This window comes from Delphinus delphis, chromosome 7 (genome assembly GCF_949987515.2).
Source record: "Delphinus delphis chromosome 7, mDelDel1.2, whole genome shotgun sequence".
Classification (NCBI taxonomy): Eukaryota; Metazoa; Chordata; class Mammalia; order Artiodactyla; family Delphinidae; genus Delphinus; species Delphinus delphis.
The window spans coordinates 2,881,182-2,905,198 of record NC_082689.1 but is presented as its reverse complement, the minus strand read 5'-3'; the positions used below and the strand labels follow the sequence as shown (position 1 = coordinate 2,905,198).

The 24,017-nt window shown below is 54.7% G+C and overlaps 1 protein-coding gene across 2 annotated transcripts in view; it reads right to left on the bottom strand.

Moving 5' to 3' along the window:
• The window catches only part of PER2 (period circadian regulator 2), a 40,619-nt gene extending 17,164 nt beyond the window's left edge, over window positions 1-23,455 (bottom strand). The window contains exons 1-9 of one of the 2 annotated variants that reach the window (XM_060015830.1): window positions 23,352-23,455; window positions 12,059-12,306; window positions 11,484-11,546; window positions 10,345-10,499; window positions 8,365-8,486; window positions 7,158-7,359; window positions 5,016-5,067; window positions 3,797-3,939; window positions 2,098-2,176 (exon numbers count right to left, since the gene is read on the bottom strand). In XM_060015830.1, the coding sequence (XP_059871813.1) occupies window positions 2,098-2,176; window positions 3,797-3,939; window positions 5,016-5,067; window positions 7,158-7,359; window positions 8,365-8,486; window positions 10,345-10,499; window positions 11,484-11,546; window positions 12,059-12,288 (1,046 nt within the window). In that variant the 5' untranslated portion in view covers window positions 12,289-12,306; window positions 23,352-23,455. Of the gene's footprint in view, window positions 1-2,097; window positions 2,177-3,796; window positions 3,940-5,015; window positions 5,068-7,157; window positions 7,360-8,364; window positions 8,487-10,344; window positions 10,500-11,483; window positions 11,547-12,054; window positions 12,307-23,351 lie in introns of those variants that run through there. The other variant, XM_060015832.1, reaches the window with a different exon arrangement.
• Window positions 23,456-24,017: the final 562 nt, after the last annotated feature.

Genomic DNA, 24,017 nt, shown 5'->3' with positions numbered 1-24,017 from the left:
TTCCCCAAAGACCAAAATGTGGGTCTCATGCTAGCAAAGAAACAGTCAGTCTTCTAACTAATTAGCACACAGACAACGGCAGCATCGCCGAGGGTCTGCGATAGGAAATGAGGCCCTACAAGTCCCTGCCCGTTACAGGCTCAGCGCTCTAGCTCTGCGTCTATTTCCTGAATCGATCATGACAATGTTGTTTTCTTCTCCTAAGACCTTTTTCTTGTTTTGTGTCGTTTGTGAGTTTGGCTAGATGTGGCCTGACATGGACTTTTTTTTTTAACAAGTTTGCTGGGACCAGGAAAACCCCGCCCGTGTGCGTCTTTTCCAGCTCAAGGTGTTCTGCTCCAGCTCTAACTGTGGTCGCTGGGTCCGGTCCAATTGACCACGGCTCCCCAGGAGTGGCCACCACTGGCTGGGGACCTTCGCTCTGTGCCCGTCAGGGCTTCCCTGGGAGCTGTTTTGCTTTCTGGGCAATGTCTTGCACTGAACTTCTGTAGTCCCCCTTCCCTCTGTCGTGTCCCGTCCCCTCTGTGTGTCCAGCACCCTCTGCCGTCCCCGCTCAGTTGCTGTCCCCGCTTCTGAGCTGCAGCTCGGCCTTCCTCTTCTCAGGCCCGTCTTCTTTCATCCCAACAGCTGTTTTCCCAAACCCTTCTGTTCTGGTGGAGGATGTCCTCCTGCATCGTTAGAGTGAAGGCTGCCTGTTCTGTGTGGGGTGGAACTTCCTCACGGGCCCGGCGCCATTCTCGGATTCCCTCCTCCTTGTCTGAGGCATGCTCTCTGGGCCTCGTGTCTTCCTTTGCACAGGATGTACAGAATGTCCCTGGCCAAGGCCTGGCCGGAGGAGAGGGGGGAGGCCCGGCCAGCCTGGGCTCGTGGGCTGGGCTGCCCACTGGGCTTTGCTGAGGAAGGCTCTGCAGCCTGCTGGCCTGTAACGACCTGCTCACCAGCCCTCCTGCACACAAATGAGTGGGCACCTGGGGCAGCTGCAGACAGGAGTTCTTAGTCTTTTGGAGGAATAAAAATTATCCTGGGATTGCTACACAAATGCAGCTCCCAGTCCCCCACCTCCAAGATCTTGTTGGGCAGGGCTGGGCGGGGCCTGGGAACCTGCACCCGACGCTGTCCCTCCGGAGATTCTGCCGCAGGTGGCCGGCAGGGCACACCTGAGCAGTCAGGGGCTGGTGGAGGCTGATGGGCCCTGGCTGCCCAAGAGCAGAACTTGTCCAGCAGGCCCCGTGGCCTGCATCCGAGGGGGCACCTCGTGTCCCAGGCCAGGTGCCGGCTGCGAGGAGGTCCTGACCCTCCACGGATGCCACTGCATGAAGCCCAGCGTGTTTCCCGTGTGTCTTCCCAGGAGACTCCTCCCTGATCACGCCGGCAGCCGCGGCATTCTCTGCGTCTTCGTGCGTCTGCCAGGAGCCAGGGGAGTCACACAGGGCCCCTGACCCGATGCCAGAGAACCCAGAGCTCTCTCAGAATGGTCAGTGCTCCCGACTCCAGCGGGGCCATGGGCACCAGCTACAGCACCCTGGGTGCGAGACGCAGGAGGGGAGTCCGAGTGGGCTCCGGGCAGAGGTACGAGGTGGCCCCCTCTCTGTAGCAACCTGTGGCACGCAGGCTGGAGGATGCACTTGTGCTGGGATCCTGCCAAGGGTGTCCTAACACTGCCCCAGGCACACGGTCCCTGGTTGTACCAGCCTTTACTCATGTGCCCAATTTTTGAAACGGGTTTATTAAACAAGGTAATAAAGACAGGCTCAGTTAGAATGATGACCAGCTCCCTAGAATGCCCCATCTACACAGCGTCCATACCTTAGGAGGTTTTCAGTGTAATTCCATAATTATCTCATTGTCTATGTATAATTAAATGTTTTAATTGATTATTACACATAACATGCAGCCTTAGCTTTAGCTAAACAGCTTCAGTGTCAAAAACATGAAAATCGATTGAGCTTTATTTAATTATTAAGTAACTACCACGACAATGCTGAAACACAAAATATCTGGGGAGGGGGGCGGCCGGCTGCAGACGCGATACTGACTCCAAGGCCAGGACCGCGGCAGAGGCGAGCGCTGGCAGGGGGACGGCGCCGCATCGCTTACCTTTCGTCCACGTCCTGGAACAAACAATTTGGCGAATGTGTGGTCGTAAAAATTCTCTTTTCAGGAGGGATTCTAGGGGCTGAAAGAAAAGAATTTTGCACGGATTTCTGATTCTAAGACATACGTACTTTATGTAGTCATACTACAACTACTGGAAAACACCATGTGTTGATAGATTCAGAATGACGGGTAGCTAGAGAAAAACTTAACAGTGGACTCTGAACGACAGAGCACGTACTGAAGGGTGAAGAACAGACCCTACGCTTGGTGACCACCAGCCAGGCTTCTCAACTTCTTATGGACCAGTTTTAGTCTAGAAAGCTAGGGATTGCCATGTTAGCAGAACCACGTGGTGAGGTTTTGGCTTCTTTCAGCAAAATCCTGCTGGAAGGCCGTCTTCATGATGTTTAAGATCCAACGATAGGGAACTGAACAGATTATATTTTTTAAAGGAGTGAAGTATTTGGATTCAAAATTCCCAGCAAACGTCCTTGTATTGGGACTTCACAGTTTCTAAGATGGGCAGAGGTGATAAGAGTAATTTTCATAAAGGAAGTCACATATGCAGAATTTTCCTCAACTACCAAATTCATGGGCAAAACATTCAAAATTCCAAAACTTTTCATTCTTGAAGGAGACGCTGATCATTTTGGGGAATAACGTGCTGAGATCTGAGTAACCCCTCTAAACCTTTACTGAATATTTAGAAGAGAATGTTCTATATGTGGGAATCCAGCAAACATCTGAAAGAAACTCATATACCTAAAACATTTCTATCACTTTTAAGAAATGCCTTTTTAAAAAAGACATCATTAACCACTGAGAGACAATTATAAATACAATTAAACCTGGACTAAACTGGACCCCTGTGGTTCAGGACTTACAGATGGCCCTGCTTCCAGAGAATTTTGAAATCTCGTGACTTGCTGAGTCGCCATGGCGAGGACCTAGGTTCCTGGCCAGGTCTCGTGGCCAGCGCGAGGCCGTGCCACGAGAAAGCCTATGAGAAGGGGCTGCTGGGAGGATACCAGCAGCGTGGCAAAGCGCCTTGGGTCCTTTGGGAGGGGTGGCCTGAGGAGCCAGCAGGTCCAGAAAAGGACACCAGGTGAGGTAAGACTGCTGTGATGACTGGGTTTCTACAGGCAGAGGTGGAGGGGAGGAGCCCTAGGGGAGGAAACAGCAGGACAGAGACTGGGGGTCAGGGGAACGCTGGGCTCTGGAGGCTCCACAGCTGGTCCGCAGAAGCCAGGCCGTACCGGAGGGCGGGACGTCCAGCAGGAGGTGGGATGGACCAAGGTGAGCAGGGAGGAATACCCAGCACTTACTTCTTAGGCGGTGGCTGCTTTGGGGTTCCGCACCTCAGAGGCCGGGGAGTGCGAGGACAGAAGGGACGTGGGCCCTGGACCCATCGAGGCTACGTGGACGGAAGGCCGTGGCCAGGGAAAGGTGAAGGCATCCACGGTCCAGTGATGGGCTGGACCCAGGTGAGAGATGCCAGGGCCCGGAGGCTTTAGCCAACAAGGGGAGGTGGTGTGGATGGGACTACAGGGGGGGCCAGGTGACAAAGGTGGGTGCCAAGCCTTGAGGGAGATGGAGGCCCTGCCCGAGGCTGGGGAGAGGCAGGGGCCGGGAGCCCACCTCACACACAAGTATGTGAACCACGGGAGGAAGTGAGGGAGTGGCCTGGGCCAGCCGTTACCTTCGTAGCCCGAGTGCACCCTCTCTGCCAGCAGCACGCAGCACAGCTGGCTCTCGGTGCCCTGCTGGTCGCGCACCTGGGCCAGGTAGGGCGTCATGCGGAACGGGTGGTAGCGGATTTCGCTCTCGTGGTTTTTGCCGACACTGCAGAGGAGGGCACGACGAGAGGTTTGGGATTACGACCGAAGGAGTCCTCCTTTATTGCTGGTTACCTCGCCCCCAGCGACAGCTGTTACGTCTCAGCAATCCTTTTATTTATTGCATGGACGCCTGCAGAGCAGAGCCAGGCCCCTCACCTGGGGACCCAGGCCGAGCCGCACGTGCTCCCTCGGTCTGTGGTCTGTGCCTCCGTCCCGCCCGAGGGTCTGGAACCCCCAACCCTGCTCCTCTGTCCTCACCCTCAGACGTCCGGTGACAGTGAGGGGTCAATTGGAGAGTCACCGGCCTGAGTCATGGGAGCTTCAGGGGCCCTTCTCTGGAGTAGTTTGCATTTTAATTGGGGAGAGGATGCTGCTCCAACAGGGGGGTCCCAGCCCCAGCTTCCGAGGGTGCCAGTGTCTGGCCAGGGTCACTCCTGATACCGCAGCTGCATGCTCAACTGGTCACGCGACTTGGGGCCAAAAACCTGTTGGGAAAGCTACGGGGCTCTCCCTGAAAAAAGGTACACTCGAACCAAAGGCCACACATGCTTCTGGGGTCCTCGCGGACCACAGGGGTCATGCCTTCCCAGGTGGGGGCTGCCGGCCGGTTTCCTGGGTCACGGACAGCAAGCGGGCTCCCCAGGCCGACACTCCCCCGAGGAGCAGGCAAAGCGCTCCAGCGTTGGCCAGGCTGTCTTAATATCTTGTGCACATTTAAAACTCGGCTTGGGAATTCCCTGGCGGTCCAGTGGCTGGGTCTCGGCGCTTTCACTGCCGGAGACTGGGTTCGATCCCGAGTCAGGGAACTAAGATCCCACAAGCCAAGTGGCACCCCCCCTCCCCAAACAAAACAAATAACTCCGCTTGTGGAAACATGTCTCCACGCGGACTTTCCAGGAACACTCATGCTACGCGGCAGGGATGCTCCTGCAGCACCTCAGCCCCACAGAACGGGGCCTGGGCAGGCTTGTGGCCTCGGCTGGCGGCATGCGGAGGGCACCCCTGCACCTCCTCCGCCTTTGCGAGAGGCCCTCATGATGAAACGTCTGTGCAATGAAATTCAGGAAAACCTGGGCTTACCTGACGCGGCAAAAGAAAGATTTCTCCTCCACGCATTCTTGAGTAAAAGAGTCTAAAAGAAAAGGCCCCAGTCACTCACCCAGTTACACCCTGACCAGGGACAGGGCTCTTACTTCCCACAGACCAGGCAGAGGCAGGAGGATCGAGAGTCAAGGTGGGATGCACGTTTACCTGGCGCTGAGCAGAGCCCTTAGGTCAGAGACCTTGTACCACAGTTCTGACTAAGGAGAAATCTATTGCACGAGCGTGCACTCACCAAATTATGCCCTGCGAAAAGCGCTGCTACAAACACACTAATTAACGACCAACTTAACTGTGGAAGACGTACTGACTGACGTGCAGAATTTTTGCATATAAAGCCCTGGACATTTCAACCTACATATTTTGGGGGATATTTAATTCTAATAGAAGCAATTCAGGGCATTTCACAGCTTACATCAATCCTTTTCCTAAATATTAACTTACTTTAAAATTTAAAATGTCTAGTAAAAACATGAGTTCGACTGGGTGACCTCATCAGAGATGACGGAATGGTGTTTCCACAATAAACGCATTTTAGAAAAAGAAATCTTAGACTCTGGTCTTTCAGGTAAAGCTTCCTCTACTCAAAAGAAATGAGGACAAGTAGATGATTGCTGGTTGGGGAAAATGATATAAAATTTCCGGCCTGAAAAGGCCTTCAAGAAGTCACCTGGTCCTTCTTTTCTATTCAGACAAAAATTCAGTGGCAAGCATCCTGGGGAGATGGTGCTGGCCTGTTCGTGCTGTGAATCCACACGCAGAGCTGCCTCCCTCCACGCAGTGACCCAGCATTGACAGGTCCTAGTAACGTGCACCACAAACTTTAGCGATCTGACCGCACAGCCCTTGGGCTGGGACTTTGGGAGAAAGCAGACAGCTCTACCTCTGAAACGCCAGGCGAGTGTCTCCTTTAATGAGTCAACCCTAAAGCAAACTGCGCTTCTGGCCCCGGGCTGTCTGTTGTCAGGGAGGAACAGCTGCTGAAAGGTGGCTGTGACAGTGACGGCTCCGCTGCCGGCTGCCTGGGAGCACCATGGCGTGGAGGGACCCAAGATCCAGGAGGTGGTGACAGTGGGCTGAGGAGCGTTTCGACGTGAGCAGAGATGCCGACCCAGGAGCCAAGGACGAGATGGGAGTCAGCTTTGGGTGGCGCGGCCAGGGCTGGCTCTTGGTGAAGATCACGACTGAGGCCCAGCTGTTCTGGGGGGACTCCCGGCCCCGTCCGCTTCCTGCTCGTCTCTCGTGGCTTCTCCTCTTTGGGTCCATCTCAGCTCTGAGCAATCGGAGCCCACCGAGGAGCTGATGACAGTCAAGGTGTAGGTGGACGGACGCTGCAGGACCTACGCTGTCGGCCACCTGGTCACTGAAAGGCCTGAGCTGGTGGGGACCCTCTTCTCTCCAGTACCTTCTGCCAGGACCCCGTGCCATGTTTCTGCTGAGACTTGTCTGGTCAACCGGTCCCCGCCTGCACCCACTCATGTGAAGGCCCGTGCTGGTCACGAGAGAGCTTCCATGCCTTCCAGACGCAATGTCTCCCCAACCATGTTGCAGGAGGACAAGGACACACGACACTTGACCGTGAGAGCCCTGTGGCCAGGAACATGGGGGTGGGTGGGGGACCCGAGGTCCAAGGAAGCAGCCACCTGGGCGCAGACTGGAGCCTGAAGCACCTGGAAGGCCGGGGTCTGAGCCCGGGAGGATGGCGCGGCCTCTGGTGGAGGTGAAGAGCCCCCCGCTATGCTGACATCGTTGCACCACCTGCAGAGAGCCTTCCAGATGTACCTCCGTCCTTCCCCCAACCCTGCAGCCTCATGTCCAGACTCCAGCTCCGATCAACTTCCTTTCTAAAATGCCTGACATGTCTTAAAATCTTCTGAAGCAGTTTTCCCTTTCTGAAATTTATGAAAAGACTTTTTTCTCTCTCTTAATGTATTCTGAGCAAACCACCTTTAATCTTGCACCTGGACAGACAGGGCAGCCTCAGGCCCCTCCACGGGGCCTACAGCAGGCCTCCAGCAGAGGGGAGGTGGGCAGCAGCCTCACGTGGGGGGCGGCCCCGCCCGGCCCCTCCCCATGCTGCCTGTGGAGAAGGACTAGGCAGCCCGGCCACAGGGCCCTCACCTGCTCGGTGGCGGACACTCCAGGGCGGCAGCTTGCATGGCGTGGTGCGGCTGTGGAACACGCCCACGTCGTGGGGCGCCAGGAACTCCACAAACTTGGTGTCGTGGAAGGTGCCCCGCTTACAGTGGAAGATGGAGACCACTTGGTCAGAGATGTACAGGATTTTCCCGGTCACCAGGGACACGGCCGCAGCAAACATGTCCTGGAATGGAGAACACGACTCTGGTGAGGCCGGGCTGGAGGGGACTGGACAGGTCACCCTCCCCCGAGGGCAGAGAATCGGGGCTGACAAAGGGGAAGGGAGCAGGACGCGTGAAGGGTCAGAGGAAGCCTCTGGGCCCCTCTCCTCAGCCCTGACGAGGATAACTCTGCCTCCCCTCTTACATATACTGGGGTCCCAGGGGGATATTATCTGAAAAAACACATCAGGGCTCCACCGCCAAAAGGAACCCCAGCTGTGCTGATTCCCTGCAGCTGTCACCTGCTCCGTCTTCTGGGCACGGAGCTCCCTGGCGTCCAGCCTGGGTGATTTGGGAGGGGGAAGGGGGCCCCTTCCTCTCTCTCCCGGGGCTCAGGGCTGCCTGGCAGGCTGGAGGCCTCAGGCCCCCTGGCCCACCACGGGCTCTCCCCACGCCGGCTGGCCCTCTGAGCTCGGGGTGGGGCTCCCTGGGGGTTAAGCTGCAGGGAGGGCATGGGAGGAAAGAGACGGGAAGGGCCGTGCAGTCCCATTCTGCAGGTCATCACTGCTGCGATTCCGCACCTCTGGGTCCCCACTTGCCCTCTGGTTTCCTCTCATTAATTGAGAACTGGGGGTAACTCCCTCCCCTTCCCCAGACTTCCAGGGAGGCCTCACCTTTACGGGTTGCTTAAAAATGCATAAGCACCCGCCCTGCAAGTGAACTGACAGTCACCTAGTGTGTCCCTTCCCCCCACCCCCCCCAGTCAAGGGGGGCTCACTCACACACACTCGGGGTGTGGGGTGCAGTCAGCGCAAGAGGACAGCCTCAGAGAACAGCGCAAGTCGGCAACATGGCTGCCACTTCGGAATCCCTGACTGACTTTCTTTTCTTTTAAGGAAGGAACTCATTTCCTGAAACTCCGCACCCTGCTGCTATGGAACCGAGGTTCAGCCGGCTCCCCTGGGTGAAGACCTCGGCCACCTGAGCTGAGCCTCCCGGGGGAAGACTTCGCTCGTCAGGACACTTACCACGTTTTTCACAATGAACTCGGAGGTGACGCTCTCGATTTCTTCCACCGTGCAGGAGGGCACGTGGGCACTGCAGGGGTGGTCCTCACTGGACATCAGCAGCTGGTAGTACTCCTCACTGGCTGTAGGAGAGACCAAGGGGAGGGCTGAGGGCGGCCCTAAATCATGGCTGGGGCTCTACCTTTCTCATGAGAAAGTGGGCACAGAACACAGAGAAATGTGAAGGCTAGACAAACAGACATCTGGGATTCTCTTCCCTGAAAAATCAGAAGGCCTTTGATTACAGAAATTTTTAAAACGATAAAGACACATTCTTTTCAGTAACACGACCACACGGTTCTGCCTAAGCCTCACTCTCCCCAAAGGCCTGTAACCGCGACACAGCATCAATGTTTCCGCGCAGGGCAGCCGTGGCAGCCCCTGCATCTGCTCCCTCGGGGGTCAGACGCTCCCATCCGGACAGAATCGACTCTTAGAAACACCGGGCATGAGAAACAACCCTGTTTTCAGAATGAACTGCTCAGAACAGAACTGAAGACAAGGACCACTCATCCCGGGACACCCCGTACAGAGTGACAAAGCTATCTCCACCCAGAGGGGAGCCCTCAGGCGAGGGGAAGCCAGGATGCCCGACTTCAACAGCTAAACCGTGCTGAGGTGACCCCCGGCGTGGGTGTCCTGGGCCTGGTCTCCGGGGATGGGCTGTTGGCAGAACAGTGCACTGGAGATGCCGGTGCTCCCTCCACAGCGGTGCGTTCCTTACCTGCCCCGGAGACAGAGGCACCTGCGTTTACCTGAGACCCAGGGAAGGGGCCCCAGCTCAATGGAAGGGCCAGCCACAGGAGCAACTGAAGGAAGACCGCACGCTATTGGAAGTTACGGCAGGGACCTGGAATTTATGCAACGTAAAGCGGCTTGATGACGCAAGTCCTTTGGAATCTGCAGTGTGTGTTGGTGGATTCCTGCACTGCATCTGTGAAGAGTTCTGCACACACATCTCAGGTAAAAGCCTCAGTCGATTCCACTGACCGGCTCTGAAAGCTCTTACGAGTTCTTCCACACAACAGTAAAACCCGAACATACCCCAGAGGTAAGCAGGACTCGGATCACGTGGGTCCTGTCACTGTGTGCCTGTGACGGAAAGGGGGCGCCTGGTCCCGCCTGCCCGCCCTCCTGGTGCAAAGACCACCACGATGGAAATTCACGTATTTTTAGAAAAACGAGAGATGAACTGCCCAAGGTCTTGAATCTGAAGCAGCTCGAAAATACTGTCCTTTAAGGATAAGATCAGGCAATACCCTCCTTGTATCTTCTCCTTTTTTTTTGTTGCTGTTTGTTTCCTTTTCTTCCCCCTCACATTATTTTGTTTTGTTTTGTTTTTCTTCGGTACGCGGGCCTCTCACTGCTGTGGCCTCTCCTGTTGCGGAGCACAGGCTCCGGACACGCAGGCTCAGCGGCCATGGCTCACGGGCCGAGCCGCTCCACGGCATGTGGGATCTTCCCGGACTGGGGCACGAACCCGCGTCCCCTGCATCAGCAGGCGGACTCTCAGCCACTGCGACACCAGGAGAGCCCCCCCCCAACATTATTTTTTAAAGGAGGGGCAAGCCCTCAGCTAAATGCTGGGGGCTATTCACGTCGCCAGCGTACACACACGTCACAACTCTCCAGCCAGAGCCTGGAAGGTGCTGGACATTCCTGAACGTGACCTGACCCCAGCCCCGGGCACGAAAGCTTCATGTTGTAAATAGGTTTCTTTTATCAGCTGGTTTTCTACCTGCTTTTTTTTCCTCTAAAAGTACAACAGAAAACTTCCAATGAACTGAGATTTCCAACCAGCTGAGATTTCATCAGACTTCCCCAACTTCCTTCTGCTACTTCAGGACTGAAATTTAGAAAATCAACACAACTGAAGCTCTAATTTGGGGAGATGTGAAACCGACTTCTACAGGTTGGAACAAACATGTGAGGCGGACGTACCTTTCACCTGCTTCACGCTCCTCAGGGCGTACTTGAGGGTCAACAAGGTGCTGGCCTTCCCCTTGGCCCTCTTGTCCGCAGGGAGGTGGACCTTCAGCTCCTTCAGCGTTTTGATCAGCTCTTTGTGGGCATCTACTTTGGTGGACTGCTCGCTGCTACGGAGTTAAAGAAAAACGTCAGTACCCTAAGTGCCCTTTTCGGAAGAAACGTGCCTCTGGTCCAGTTTCTCCACCAGGGCGCGAGGACACTGTGGTCCACGTGGTCCTGGGTGGGCATGCAGGATGCAGCAGCCCCCAGCAGCTGTGACAACCACGAATGTCTGCAGACATCGCCTCGTGTCTCTCACGGGGAGAGGAACTGCCCGGGAGAACCAGTGTTCTGACCCAGGTGAATGCTGGAGGGTGCCCTCCCCCCTGCTGGTCTACCCACAGCCCGGCCAGCAGGCCCCACTGCTGAACTCTGCCTACCCCCATCTCAGACAGAGAGGGAGACAGCGACGGAGACCCCAGAGGGCAGCACAGTGGCGTCCTGGGGCGAGGACATAAATGACGTGTGAGGCCTTGGAGAGGAAAGGGGGTTTATACGGAGGATCTTCAAACTCAAGGACGTGGGAGGGGCAGGAGGAGGGGCGGGCGGCACTTGCTGGGGGAGACGCGCCTGTTTAGACAGAGGGACGGGGTCAGGCCTCTCGGGTGGTGGAGATGCGCCTGTTTAGACAGAGGGCACCGAGGGAGCGACGGGGTCAGGCCTCTCGGGCGGTGATGGCAAAGGCCCCATATGCCCAGGACAGAGATCAGGATTTTGCTCCAGTGGGGATGTGAATATGAAATTAAGGACACGTTTGTTACAAACACGTAAAAAAAAGTGCGTGTTCCAGATACACGTCCAAGACGCAGACAAGGTCTGCTTAGCGAGAGCTGAGCAGCTACAGGTCTGGGGCAACATCAGGGGCTGTGAGCGGCCCGTGGGGATGGTCGTCTGAAAGGGCGCGGCTGGGCTCACAAGGCAGACAGCTGCTCAGACTAACAGGTTCTAGCAGAAGCCTGAAAAAAGTTGCATCACCCCCAAAACCTTATCTCATGACAAATCTTTCCATCTCTCTAAAGGCTCTAAACTGGGGGGGTTCTAATTGGTCTTACCTGCAGCCACTTGTGGACGGGTGGTGCTCAGACTTCACCATCATCACGTTAAATGTACCTGGACTAAAAGAACAAAAAATAAAGGCCAAACTCAGAAGAGTGTGTCCATCCACTTCTCCCCCCATCCACCCAGCGATGACGGGCTGGATTACACCACAGTAAGTCAATTAGGAAAAAATACGAGCTTAAGAGAAAAAGAACAAGAAACCTCTGGACACTGGAGAAACTAAGTACTGGGGGATATAAACCCAAGACTAGAGGAGAAGTTCGCTTTCTATAAACCACGGGGCGTCGGTTCAGTAGCTGCTCGAGGGGTTCCCTGACTCTTCCGCCTCCCAAGATCTGGTCACCGTGCTATGTGTCTAGCTACTGGCGGTCTGACACCCAAAATCACTGTCATAAGGAAGGACAGACCCTAGCAAATTTTAGTTATTCTGAGTCAATAAGATTTTCAGAAGTCTTAAAAAACTTGGTCATCAAGATTTAAAGACTGCAAAAGTAATCGCAATAGCACGGAATGAGACACTGAGAAAACAAATGCCCAGCCTCGCCTTGGGGGCCTCAGACACACCCACCCCTGGCAGGTGCCGGGCGGCCCCACCAGCATCCCCAGCTCCCGGCCGCTGTCGTCACAGTTGCTGCCCCATGAGTCCCGCCCCGTCGAGCCGTTCTCGTTGGTTTCATTCCTGCTTGTGCCATCGCTCATGTCCACGTCCTCCTGGAGGGGGGCTTGGCTGGGCCAGGGCTCCACAGGCTCCTTGGAAGGGTCACTGGGGCTGGGGGCGTAGTCAGCGCATCCGTTCATGCTGGCTCCTGAGTGATGCTGGCAAACGAGAGAAGGTCATCAGGTTCAGGGGGCAGGGGGTCGTGCGGCCGTCAGGTGAAGCGTCCCGTGGGAATCTCTCTCCACGTTTCGCTGGAGGAGCCGGCAGGAGGTGTGGCCAATCGTGGGTCTTCTGCGCTCGTATCCACAGGGCTCCCACCTGCCATGAACTGCAAAGGCGCATGAATCAGGTGGCCGCTGCCTCAGACACCAAGTTGCTGACGGCCTCCCCAGGCAGTGTGCGGGGGCAGCGGGGTTCAGAAATCTTGGCCATCACAAGTTACAGGAGGCCCTGGAACCAGGCTGTGGGCAGGGGCAGAGCCTGGAACCAGGCTGCGGGCCAGGGAGAAATGTGGCTTCGGGGAGCAGGCGTCACTGCGTGAGGAGGGCAGAGCGGCGGGGGCCCTTACAGCAGCAGGGGGTCTGGGCACAGGGGGGTCCAGCCGAGCGAGAGGGGTGGGGAGGTGGAGGGACCAGTACGAGGCCGGCGTGGAGTTATCTGGGATTGACGAGGAGCCGCTGGAGCACTGGAAGCAGAAATTCCTATAACTTCGCTTGCGTTTGGACAGCAAGTTTAGCTTTGGTGCTTTGGGGGTAGGTGGATGGAGCGGGGCTGAAATGAGAGACCGACCGGCCACAGGCGGGGATGAGTAAAGACAGGGAGTAGCCAGGGCAGGAGGGGTTGACCAGAAGCCTAAGGACGGGAGACTTAGACGTCACAGGGTAAAAGCAGGACCTGGGATGGTGCCCCCCTGCGAGGTCCCGGGAGGAAGCAGGCACTCATGCACACCAGCGGGGAGGTCGAGGAAGGCCCGGCATGAAAGGGCGTGGTCAGGGTTAAGGAAACTACAAATGATGTGCAGCTTGGGGGCAACCGGTTAGGGGGAGGGAGCTGTTACCTTCTCTGGGCCTGGAGGGGCAGGAAGAGGAGGGCTACTGAAACCAGAGGCGCCCAGACAACCTGCAGCCCGTGGGGGGCATCAACCTCCTGAGCTCGGAGGTCAGGAAGCCGGAAGGCAAAGGGACCCACTGACACAGTCTCCAAAGGCCAGCCTCGGTCACCGAGCAGTGGGGGAAGATCTGGAGGCCCAGGCAGCGGCGCCTTCACCGAGGGGGGTCCCCAGAAAGCAGAATGTGCCCCTGCAGCTTCCCTGCGCTCAGGCACCTGGACCAGAGGCCGCAGGGAGGCCTCTGTGGACACTGTGCTGAGGATGTGTAACCCTCATGACCGCCATCCACGGCGCACCAGCATTCCCTTCCAGGGATGGGCAAACAGGCCGGTGAGCTGCCCAAGGCCACATACAGCAGGAGACAGTGCCGGATTCAGGCTCCCTCACCCGCCAAAGATGGGGACCCGCGCAGAACCCAACCACATTACGCTTTGGAAAACAGCAGGTCCGATCAGACCCTGTCTTGTTCACGAACCAGATAAACAGAAAAGAGCCAACATGCAGCTTCTGAAAAGAAGTACAATGAAGACAAGATGCACACAACCTCCACGGCACGAGGAAACAAGCAAATTTAGGACAGCACCAACTCTGTGCCATAAGCGAAAGTCAAAAAATGACGGATTCGATGAAACACGTAATGAAGGATGAGCTAAAGCCGCAGACTGAAGTGGAAATGTCACGTTACAACAGACAATTAGAAAGCTAAAGTTCAGACTCAGCGACGGGAGGATGAGAGTGAGAAACCTTTTAAACACGCCCCGGGAAAGGGCTGATGTTAGAAGCACATTGTTACCTGCAGATAACATCTCTTTCTGAAAAAGACACCATAGCAATGAAACAGAAACTACAGTGAAAGATACACGTGAAGGAAACCATCCTGGAGGCAGAGCTGCAGCTGCGGGACTCCCTGAGGACCAGGCAGAATTATGTGAGGAGTGGCAAAGGCCATCCATGTCCTGATGAAAATGATGCTTTTCAAGAAAAAAGCAAATTCTACCCCCATCCCAACAGGAAAAACAGGTTACCTGCAAGGATGCTAAGTCACACTAGTCTTGGACATCTCTGCTGTAATGTTAAATTTTCAGAAGATAAAGTCTCTACACTCTGAGAGGAGACGGTCACGGCCACAGGCAGGAAGTCTCAGAGGATCTTGCTATGGCTTTAGACGGAAGCTGTTTATTGGTCCCGAATCACAGAGAACCTCAAACGCCAGCTCTTTGCAGTGAAAGTCAGGAACAAAATAAGCAAGTCTACTGCTCGGTCTTCAACATTTCAGGGAAGTTCTAGCTAATTCGATGAAAGAATGAAAGGTGCTAACATCTGGGAACTAACATCTGGGAAGAGAGAGACCAAAGACTAAGGACAGACTGTTCCCACAAAGAGAAACACCAGGTAAGAGCTATAAACCTGGAAGGATGCCCAACCTTTAGACACGAGGAAAACGCAAAGCACGAGGTTTCCAAAATCTAACAGGACCGACAGCATCCTGGGTTGGCCAGGAGCAGGACTCCTGTGCACTGTGTTGGACTAACGAAGTCTTCCTGGGGGGTCTCTGGGCGTGTCTAGCAATGCTTACACCCCAGCCCCTCCCCCTCCCCCCTCCTAGGAAGCTGCTCCGTGGGAATGCTCGTCCATGCACAGAGACATGTGAGCACGGGGTTTGGAGGAAGAAAAACCTGGAAAGAACCACCAGCAAGAAGTCTACCCGCATCCTGTCCAGGGCAACTTCCAAACTGGGCCCCCTGCCTCACCTGACCCCACTGCGGTCCACACGGGGCAAGTGAGCTCCTCTCTCCCCTGGGCACAGAGCTCAGCCCTGCTCTGCACAGGGGTCAACAGCTCAGCGAGGCCTCCAGCTGCCTCCTGGGATCTCCCGTGCAGCCACCCCCTTGGCCCAGGCACTGTGCTCCGACCTCGGGGACCTTGCATTTGCTGCTCCCTGGTGCCCGCAGCACTTGTCCGGCAGATGGCCTGACCGTCCTGCACAAACAGCCCTGCCTTCTGCCTGGCCCTGCCAGCCCTGCATCCCCTTCTCGGCTTTCTCTCCCGTGGCACCGACACTGCCCAACTGCACACTGACGCGGGGGCGCTTTTGCTGACGGCTGTACCCCAGGGCCTGGCACGTGGTGTGAAGGCATAAACTCTGGGACATCTGCACTGTGGAATACTATGTACTCCATCAGAAAGACGGAGACCAGACACACTGATGTGGGAAGACTCTGGGGCATAAACGGACAAGTCACAGAACAGCGGGAGCGACAGTAAGAATGACAGGCAGCACTCGGCAGGGCTCGGCGTGCGCCTGCGCTGCTCCAGGGCTGTTTCTGCTGATCAACTTGCTCTCTGTGCACAGCACCGAGGGCCACCGTGCCGGCAGAGAACGGGACAGCCATCTTTCCTGCCCTCACGGAGCTTACATTCTAGTGGGGAAAACAGACCATCAAGAGGGGAGCGATGCATAGAGCAGATTAGGGTAAGTGCTAAGAGAAAGACGCAGAGCCGGAGTCCAGGAGGCGTGTGGGAGCAGCGGCGTGAATTGGGAAGGGTGGCCAGGGAAGGCCCATGGGTAAGTGATGTCTGGCCTCGCACCCCCATGTGGTGGTGATTCAGAGCCTCTTGGCCTCCCTCTCCCCACGGCCTGCAGCCCCTCACTACCCCCCGGCCACTGCTAGGCACACACCCACGCGGCCCTCCTGGCTCCACACCTGAGGTCATCAGGAGACTCTGGCTCTGCCGGGTTCCTGTGACCTTGGATGAAGCGCCACACCACGGGGTGCGTCCTGCTTCCCCCACTGCTGCCGAAGGGCCGGTGAGGCAGCCGGAACCCAGGGAGACTGTACTCCCTGGGTGAGCTCGGACCACAGCACCCATCCCTTTCCACCCCTCCCTCGAACAGACTGTCCTGGAGCTTTTCCTTGTGTCCTTCCTTCCTTTTTTTTTGATAGTTTTTTGGATGAGGCCCCAAGGGGCTGAGCGGCCAGCTGAGTGTCTGTGAAGCAGGGTGTCAACGCATGTGTGCCTGTGTGTGTGTGTGCGTGTGCGTGTGTCACAGCCTTCTCTTCTGCACTCCCCTCTCCCTCACTCCAGCTGTGCTGGGATTGCACCTCCCAGGGGAGCACTAGCGTTTTGGGGTTTTTTTTGAATTTTCTTTTATTTATTTTTTTATACAGCAGGTTCTTACTAGTCATCCATTTTATACCCATCAGTATACATGTCAATCCCAATCTCCCAATTCATCACACCAGCACCCCCACCTGCCACTGCTTTCCCCCCTTGGTGTCCATACGTTTGTTCTCTACATCTGTGTCTCAATTTCTGCCCTGCAAACCGGTTCATCTGTACCATTTTTCTAGGTTCCACATATATGAGTTAATATGCGATATTTGTTTTTCTCTTTCTTACTTCACTCTGTATGACAGTCTCTAGATTCATCCACTTCTCTACAAATGACCCAATTTCGTTCCTTTTTATGGCTGAGTAATAATATTCCATTGTATATATGTACCACATCTTTTTTATCCATTCATCTGTCCATGGGCATTTAGGTTGCTTCCATGACCTGGCTATTGTAAATAGTGCTGCAATGAACACTGGGGTGCATGTGTCTTTTTGAATTATGGTTTTCTCTGGGTATATACCCAGTAGTGGGATTGCTGGGTCATATGGTAATTCTATTTTTAGTTTTTTAAGGAACCTCCATACTGTTCTCCATAGTGGCTGTATCAATTTACATTCCCACCAAAAGTGCAAGAGGGTTCCCTTTTCTCCACACCCTCTCCAGCATTTGTTGTTTGTAGATTTTCTGATGATGCCCATTCTAACTGGTGTGAGGTGATACCTCATTGCAGTTTTGATTTGCATTTCTCTAATAATTAGTGATGTTGAGCAGCTTTTCATGTGCTTCTTGGCCATCTGTAGGTCTTCTTTGGAGAAATGTCTATTTAGGTCTTCTGCCCATTTTTGGATTGGGTTGTTTTTTTAATATTTAGTTGCATGAGCTGTTTATATATTTTGGACATTAATCCTTTGTCCGTTGATTCGTTTGCAAATATTTTTTACCATTCTGAGGGTTGTCTTTTCATCTTGTTTGTAGTTTCCTTTGCTTTGTAAAAGCTTTTAAGTTTCAATAGGTCCCATTTGTTTATTTTTGTTTTTATTTCCATTACTCTAGGAGGTGGATGAAAAAGATCTTGCTGTGATTTACGTCAGAGTGTTCTGCCTATGTTTTCCTCTAAGAGTTTTACAGTGTCCGGTCTTACATTTAGGTCTCTAATCCATTTTGAGTTTATTTTTGTGTATGGTGTTAGGGAGTGTTCTAATTTCATTCTTTTACATGTAGCTGTCCAGTTTTCCCAGCATCACTTATTGAAGAGACTGTCTTTTCTCCATTGTATATCCTTGCCTCCTCTGTCATAGATTAGTTGACCATAGGTGCATGGGTTTATCTCTGGGCTTTCTATCCTGTTCCATTGACCTATATTTCTGTTTTTGTGCCAGTACCATATTGTCTTGATTACTGTAGCTTTGTAGTATAGTCTGAAGTCAGGGAGTCTAATTCCTCCAGCTCCGTTTTTTTCCCTCAAGACTGCTTTGGCTATTCGGGGTCTTTTGTGTCTCCATACAAATTTGAAGATTTTTTTGTTCTAGTTCTGTAAAAAAATGCCATTGGTAATTTGATAGGGATTGCATTGAGTCTGTAGATTGCTTTGGGTAGTATGGTCATTTTCACAATATTGATTCTTCCAATCCAAGAACATGGTACATCTCTCCATCTGTTAGTATCATCCTTAATTTCTTTCCACAGTCTTATAGTTTTCTGCATACAGGTCTTTTGTCTCCCTAGGTAGGTTTATTCCTAGGTATTTTATCCTTTTTGTTGCAATAGTAAATGGGAGTGTTTCCCTAATTTCTCTTTCAGATTTTTCCTCATTAGTGTGCAGGAACGCAAGAGGTTTCTGTGCATTCATTTTGTATACTGCAACGTTACCAAATTCATTGATTAGCTCTAGTAGTTTTCTGGTGACATCTTTAGGATTTTCCATGTATAGTATCATGTCATCTGCAAACAGTGACAGTTTTACTTCTTCTTTTCCAATTTGTACTCCTTTTATTTCTTTTTCTTCTCTGATTGCCGGAAGCACTAGCCTTTAAGCCTCGGCCCGCACTCTGCTTTTAAGAGAACCCAAACTAAGACAGACTGAAGAGAGTGACAGAATGGGCCAGGAGGGTGCTGGAAGAAGAGTATTCTAGGCAGGAGGACAGCACATGAAAAGGTCCTGAGGCAGATGGGTCTGAGGACAATGGACGAGTCTGGAGCAGAAAGGGCAAGGCAGAAGGTAGGAGCTGATGTGAGGTCAGAGCCAGGTCATGTGGCACCTCGCAGGGCAGAGCCAGGGCCCTGGCTTTTTCTGAGTGAGGTGGGAACTGCTGTAGAGTCCTGTGCAACAAGGTATGACTCATGTGTTAGCAGGGCCACAGGGTAGAGGCAAGGTGGAAGCCAGGACACCTCTAAGGGGGCTCTGGGCCACCCAGGGTGCAGAGGACATTCACTCTGTCCCCTCCACTCCCTGGACACCACCTGTCCCATCCCACAGCCCTCCCCAGACAAGCAGCAGCGCCGGTCTTCTGCTGGGTAAGTTATGAAGGTGACAGGGCAGCTGCAGAGGACTAATGAGCAAACTCTGGACAGCAGGGCCTTTGGCGGGTTCCTCCACTTCCTGGCCGTTACCTTGGGCAAGTTCCTACACGTCCTGGTGCCTCGCTTCCTGATCTGTGAGATGGGGCTGCAGCAGCACCTGCCTCCTACTGGTTGCTCGGAGGGTTAAAGGACAGCAGTGCAGTATCTGGAATGCAGTAAGTGTCCAGCAAAGGCTGGCTTTTACTATCACTGCCAATCACTAGAGGAAAAGAGACAGCGTAACAAAAAGCAAATTAAAAAAAAAAAAAGTTGCTATTTCATTGTCACGAGCGCTGTTTCTGGCCGCCCCAGGCGATGCGGACAACCCTTGGTGGGTGCATCGCGCGCTTTGCTTCCACGCTCGCCCAGGCTTGCCGCTCAGCTCCCCAGAGGGCCTCCTGGTTTTCACCAGTCCCACCCCTGGGAGCCTGTCTGAGTAGGATTCATCGAGCAGGGGTCACAAGATGACCTGCGGTGGAAGGTAAATCTTTTTGCTAAGAGGGTAGGGCAAGCATGGCAGAAACGGGAAACAACAAACCAAACCGTCTGAGCTTCATTATTCCAGAAAAACACGTCACTCGGCACTGACAGCTCTAGCTGACCAACCGCATTTTGCCAAGTCGGCAAAACCAACGTGCCCGTCAAAGCAGACTTTGCCTCCTGCCTTCCACCAACGTCCACTGAGCATCTGCTCGCGCCAGCACTGCCAGGGCCCCAAGGAAGCCCTGGGAAACCTGTGTTTCCACCAGGGCAGTGGGGTGTCCTCGTGAGCCCAGGGGCCCCGCGAAGGAAAGGACAGCCCTGCTGCAAAGGGGCTGTGGGGAAGCTGGGTGTGCCACTGGGCGTGAGCTCGAGCGCCTAATGCTAGAGGCCCATCGCGGCTGCTTCTCAGTCATCCACACATGGGTTCTGCCCCGGAAAATGGTCAGACCGGAGGAAAGGAGCTGAGCTCGCACCCCTGACTCCGGGCCCCCGACCACACCTGCAGCAGTGATGGCTGCCCTGACTGGACAGAGGAACACTTAGAAAGTGCCGTCCACGATGAGATCTTCATCTGGGATGGCTTCACAGTATTTGGGATGGGAAGGAAATGGCAGGGATACAGAAGGAGAAGGGCCAAGACCCGAGCTGGCTTATGGGTCCATTACCCTGTCCTCTCTACTTGCACGTGTACTCATAGTTTCCATAATAAATAGTAAAAAAAAAAAAAAAAGGAGAACAAAAACACAGCCTGGGCCCCAGGGCCACCTTCCACTGCCACCGCCAGGACTGGTAAAGGCTCCCTGCACTCAGTACCCCTGAGTCTAAGGGGGAACGTGCATTTCTCTGTGGAAAGCGGAAAGCGGTGTAGGTTCAATCACTTAAGACGATCAATGATTTGAAATGGAAGATAAGATACTTGAGATGGTAAGGTCTTGCTCCCTGTCCACAAACTGAGCCCCCAGCCCCGGAGGCAGAATGCTGCCAGCCCCCAGGGGCCCCGGGTGGTCCCCCCACCCCTCCCCCTCCCACCCCAGGGCCCCGTGAGCCTGAATTCTCACAGCCTGGTTCATTCTGCCTGTTTCCGAACTTTATGTAACAGGGATGTCACAGCCTGTACTTTGTTTCTGCAAACCTCGGTATTTTACAACCCCCAATATTATAACACGGTTGCTACTTCCTGGTAGGAGCCAATTCCCGGAGGCCAGCCTGCTGTAATCTGGAGAAAATGTTTGTCCTGCTGAATAAACACCCGCAACTCTCCATGGAAACGGCTGGTAACCGAGGAAAATGACTGCAGCTGTCCAAATATGGAAGGGAAGGTGGCTGGGGAGAGGCTTGTCTCCGCCGCACTAAGACCCTTTCAAACACTCTCAGCTCTGCCTTTAAAACCTCACATACGGAGAAGCACAGAATTTAAAACAACAATAATGCAAAGGCGTCAGCTTCCTGGCTTCAGCGTGGGGAGGCCTGGGAATAGCCCAGCTGTTCTGATTGTTCTGTCACCCCAGGGAGAGTGCTAGGATTCTCAAAGCCTTCGGGGCCTGGGGAGGGTCCGGCACTCAGCTGAGAGCCCCACCACCTTCAGAACTGCCCGCCTCTGATAACACAGCGGCCTTGGCCTCGCCCTGACCTGCACTGCTGGGACGCTCACTGCTTCTGATTTGCTCTAGACTTGGAAATACAGTAACAAACTTGTTACCGAGGTGCCTGCAAAGAGCACAGAGCTGAAAAGAAAGGAGGGCTTCACAGAAGAGCTTCCGGGCAGGCCCATCAGAGGCCCTGTCCAGACTTTCTGGTGCTCTGTGAGCTGGCAGGTGGGCCAACTTGTCACTGGGCAGGGGTGCAGAGCATCTGCTGAGACGCCAGGTTATGTCTTTCTAGTTAGTTTTGCCGAATATGGTAGTTTTCAGCGTCACTCTCTCTTTGGACTGCATGCTGAGAGGTCCCGCCAGAGACTGAGTGACCTGCCAGAGCCTGTGATTTGCTGAAGCCCCGTCAGGTTACATCATCATTTAAAAACAGAGGCCTGCCCACCAGCATTTTTCTGAAAGTTAAGTGTGATTGAGAAATAGTACAAATGAGAGGAATTTTTCCTGTTTCCTTCTAAGCCTCACAGGGTAACATTATGTGCCCCAGAGTCAGAAACTTGTGTCTCCTGTGTAGGTGCCTAAGGAAATCACCTGTGGAGTAACAGGAATCCAAAAAGCTAGGGATGGAAACAGACCTCAAAGATCGCCTACCCTGAGCCCCGCTGTACAGACCAGCCCCAGGGTGGAGCTGAGTCAGCCAGCAGCAGCCCTTTGGCTGGTGACAGGCCACCCCGCCTCCTCACCAGCGCCCCAGCCTCCACAGAAAGCCAGGGCTGTGTTGGTTCTGTACCAGTGAATCACACCAAGATGACAGCGACAAGATAACTGCGAACACCCACGGTTCCATCCCTGTTGGCATATCACGTAGCTTCCACTTGAGAAAAAGGAGTCCCTTTCCTCATTTTACTCAGACGCCTTATAAAAAGTGATTAGCCTTGTATTTAGAAGCTCAATTTCCAGTGAAAGCCTTCAGGTAGAGTCCTGTTCCCTCTTCAGCCAAACCAGCCCAGGACCAGAAACCCCGGCTGGGGACAGGGGATGGGCATCTCCCCTTTGCAGGTAGAGAGAAGGCCAGTGGCCTTGCTGCACTGGACGTGGGAGGGGAGAGGTATTCATGGAGGGGCTTCTGCCATGGTGCTAGGGTTCTTAATGTTTGGGGGGCCTGAGGCCCCTCTCCCTAAACTCCAGCTCATTCAAGATTCAGCAGCACCCAACAGAACTTCTGAAGCTCATCCTGACCCAGATCAAGACCTTCAGGACAATGGAAAGACACTGCAGGCACCCTGAGCCTGGGCCTGGCCCTGCCGTGATGTGTGCCCAGCAGGCATCTGGGCCTCAGTTTCCTCATCTGTCAAGCTAAGGGGTTACCCTGGGTGATTTCCAGGGTACCTTCTGGCTCTTTTTTTCTGTGAGAATGAATCAGTTTTCCAAACTGGTTTCTTCTGTATATCAGAAACCCTGGTAACCGAGTTGTCATCCCTTATCCTGGCCTTCCTGGAGGGATAAGCAGGCCACTACCCACCCCCTGGCTCCTGTCCAGGACTTGGCAGCCAAAGTACCCCCCAGAAGGTTAATGGGATTGCTACATCACAAAGTACAACCCTCCCCCTTCTTCCACCCAACCTGGGGAGAGAGAATAAATACAGAGCGGTCCAGGGTGGGCAAAGGGGATGAACAAAGGTGCTCAGGCCTGGCTCGGCCCAGGAATTGTCTTGTCTCTCTACTCACCCACTCCAGGGGACCCATGGGCTGTCCAGGTAGGGCTCCTAGACTAGTGCCCAGCAGTAGCCTTTCCCCAGCCAGAGACTTGACTCTGTGGCCTCAGAGCAGGAAGCTGGCTCCCCAAGGGTCCCTCCATGTTCCCAGGGACTGTCGCACTGACCCTCAGTTGCCTTGGCCTTTCTCAGCCTTCTCCCACGGGGGTGCGGGGGGAGGGAGGGGGTCAGGGAGGGAGAAGAGGAGGGTTCATAAAAGAAAATCGTCTAGAGAAGGACAGTCCGACATATAGCCACTCAGTAGCTCTGTGACCTCAGACATGGGCTTAACCACTCTGGACCTCAGTTTCTTGATCTGCAAAATGGGAATAACAGTCCCCACCCCAGGCCGGTTTCAAGAGATGAGGAGGCTGGTTTCAAGACGAGGAGTAAAAGCGCCCAGGAAACCCTCGGATCGTGCATCCGTGGGCTAGAGGATCCTCTGCCGCCTCCCGCAGCCCGCCCGCCGAGACCCCAGACCGCCAGCCCGAGGCCGGGGCCGGGGCCGGCCTGGAGGCGGTTACGTAACCAGCGGCCGGACGGCAGTCGGCGCCCAGGCTGGCTCGCCCTTCCCGCCGCGCCGCGCACTCACCGGAGCCGCGCCCTCGCCTGTCCGCCAGCCCGTCTGCTAGTCGCCCTCCGACCCCGCCGCCGCAGCCGCCAAAAGCTGAACTGATTCCGCAGGGCCGCCCGCCTCCGTCGCCGCCGGGGACTAGCCGCTGTCACATAGTGGAAAACGTGACCGCTCGCCGCGCCCGCCCCCGGCGCCCGCCATTGGCCGGGGTGCCGCCTCATCTGCATACCAGGGGGGCCGGGCCTGCAAACGCCGCGCGTCCATTGGATGCTGCACCCGTCGCTCTCTTTACATAAGACGCACATGGAATTCCATGTTCACAGATTCGGTTCCTCAATGAAGACGCGGCGCGCTCGTGCCCCCCTCCTTGTCCTCCCGAGTGGGCCCTTCCACTTCCGGCCTTGGTGCCTTCCATTCAAGACAGCTCAGGTCCGCCGGCTCACGGAGTGCGGAGTGGCGCGTACCACCGCGGGGCGGGGGGAGTTGGGCGCGGGACTGGGGCTCCTGTGCACCCGCGCCGGCCCGCCGGGCAGCCGAACCCCCGCTGAAGCCCAGGCCCCCAGAGACTGTCACCTTGAGCAACCGGCCAGAGGCGCGCCCCCCGAAGATATCTTTCATTCACTCATTCACATTCATTCATTTACTCACTCTCATTCATCGCTAGGCGCTGTAGCTGCCCCGGAG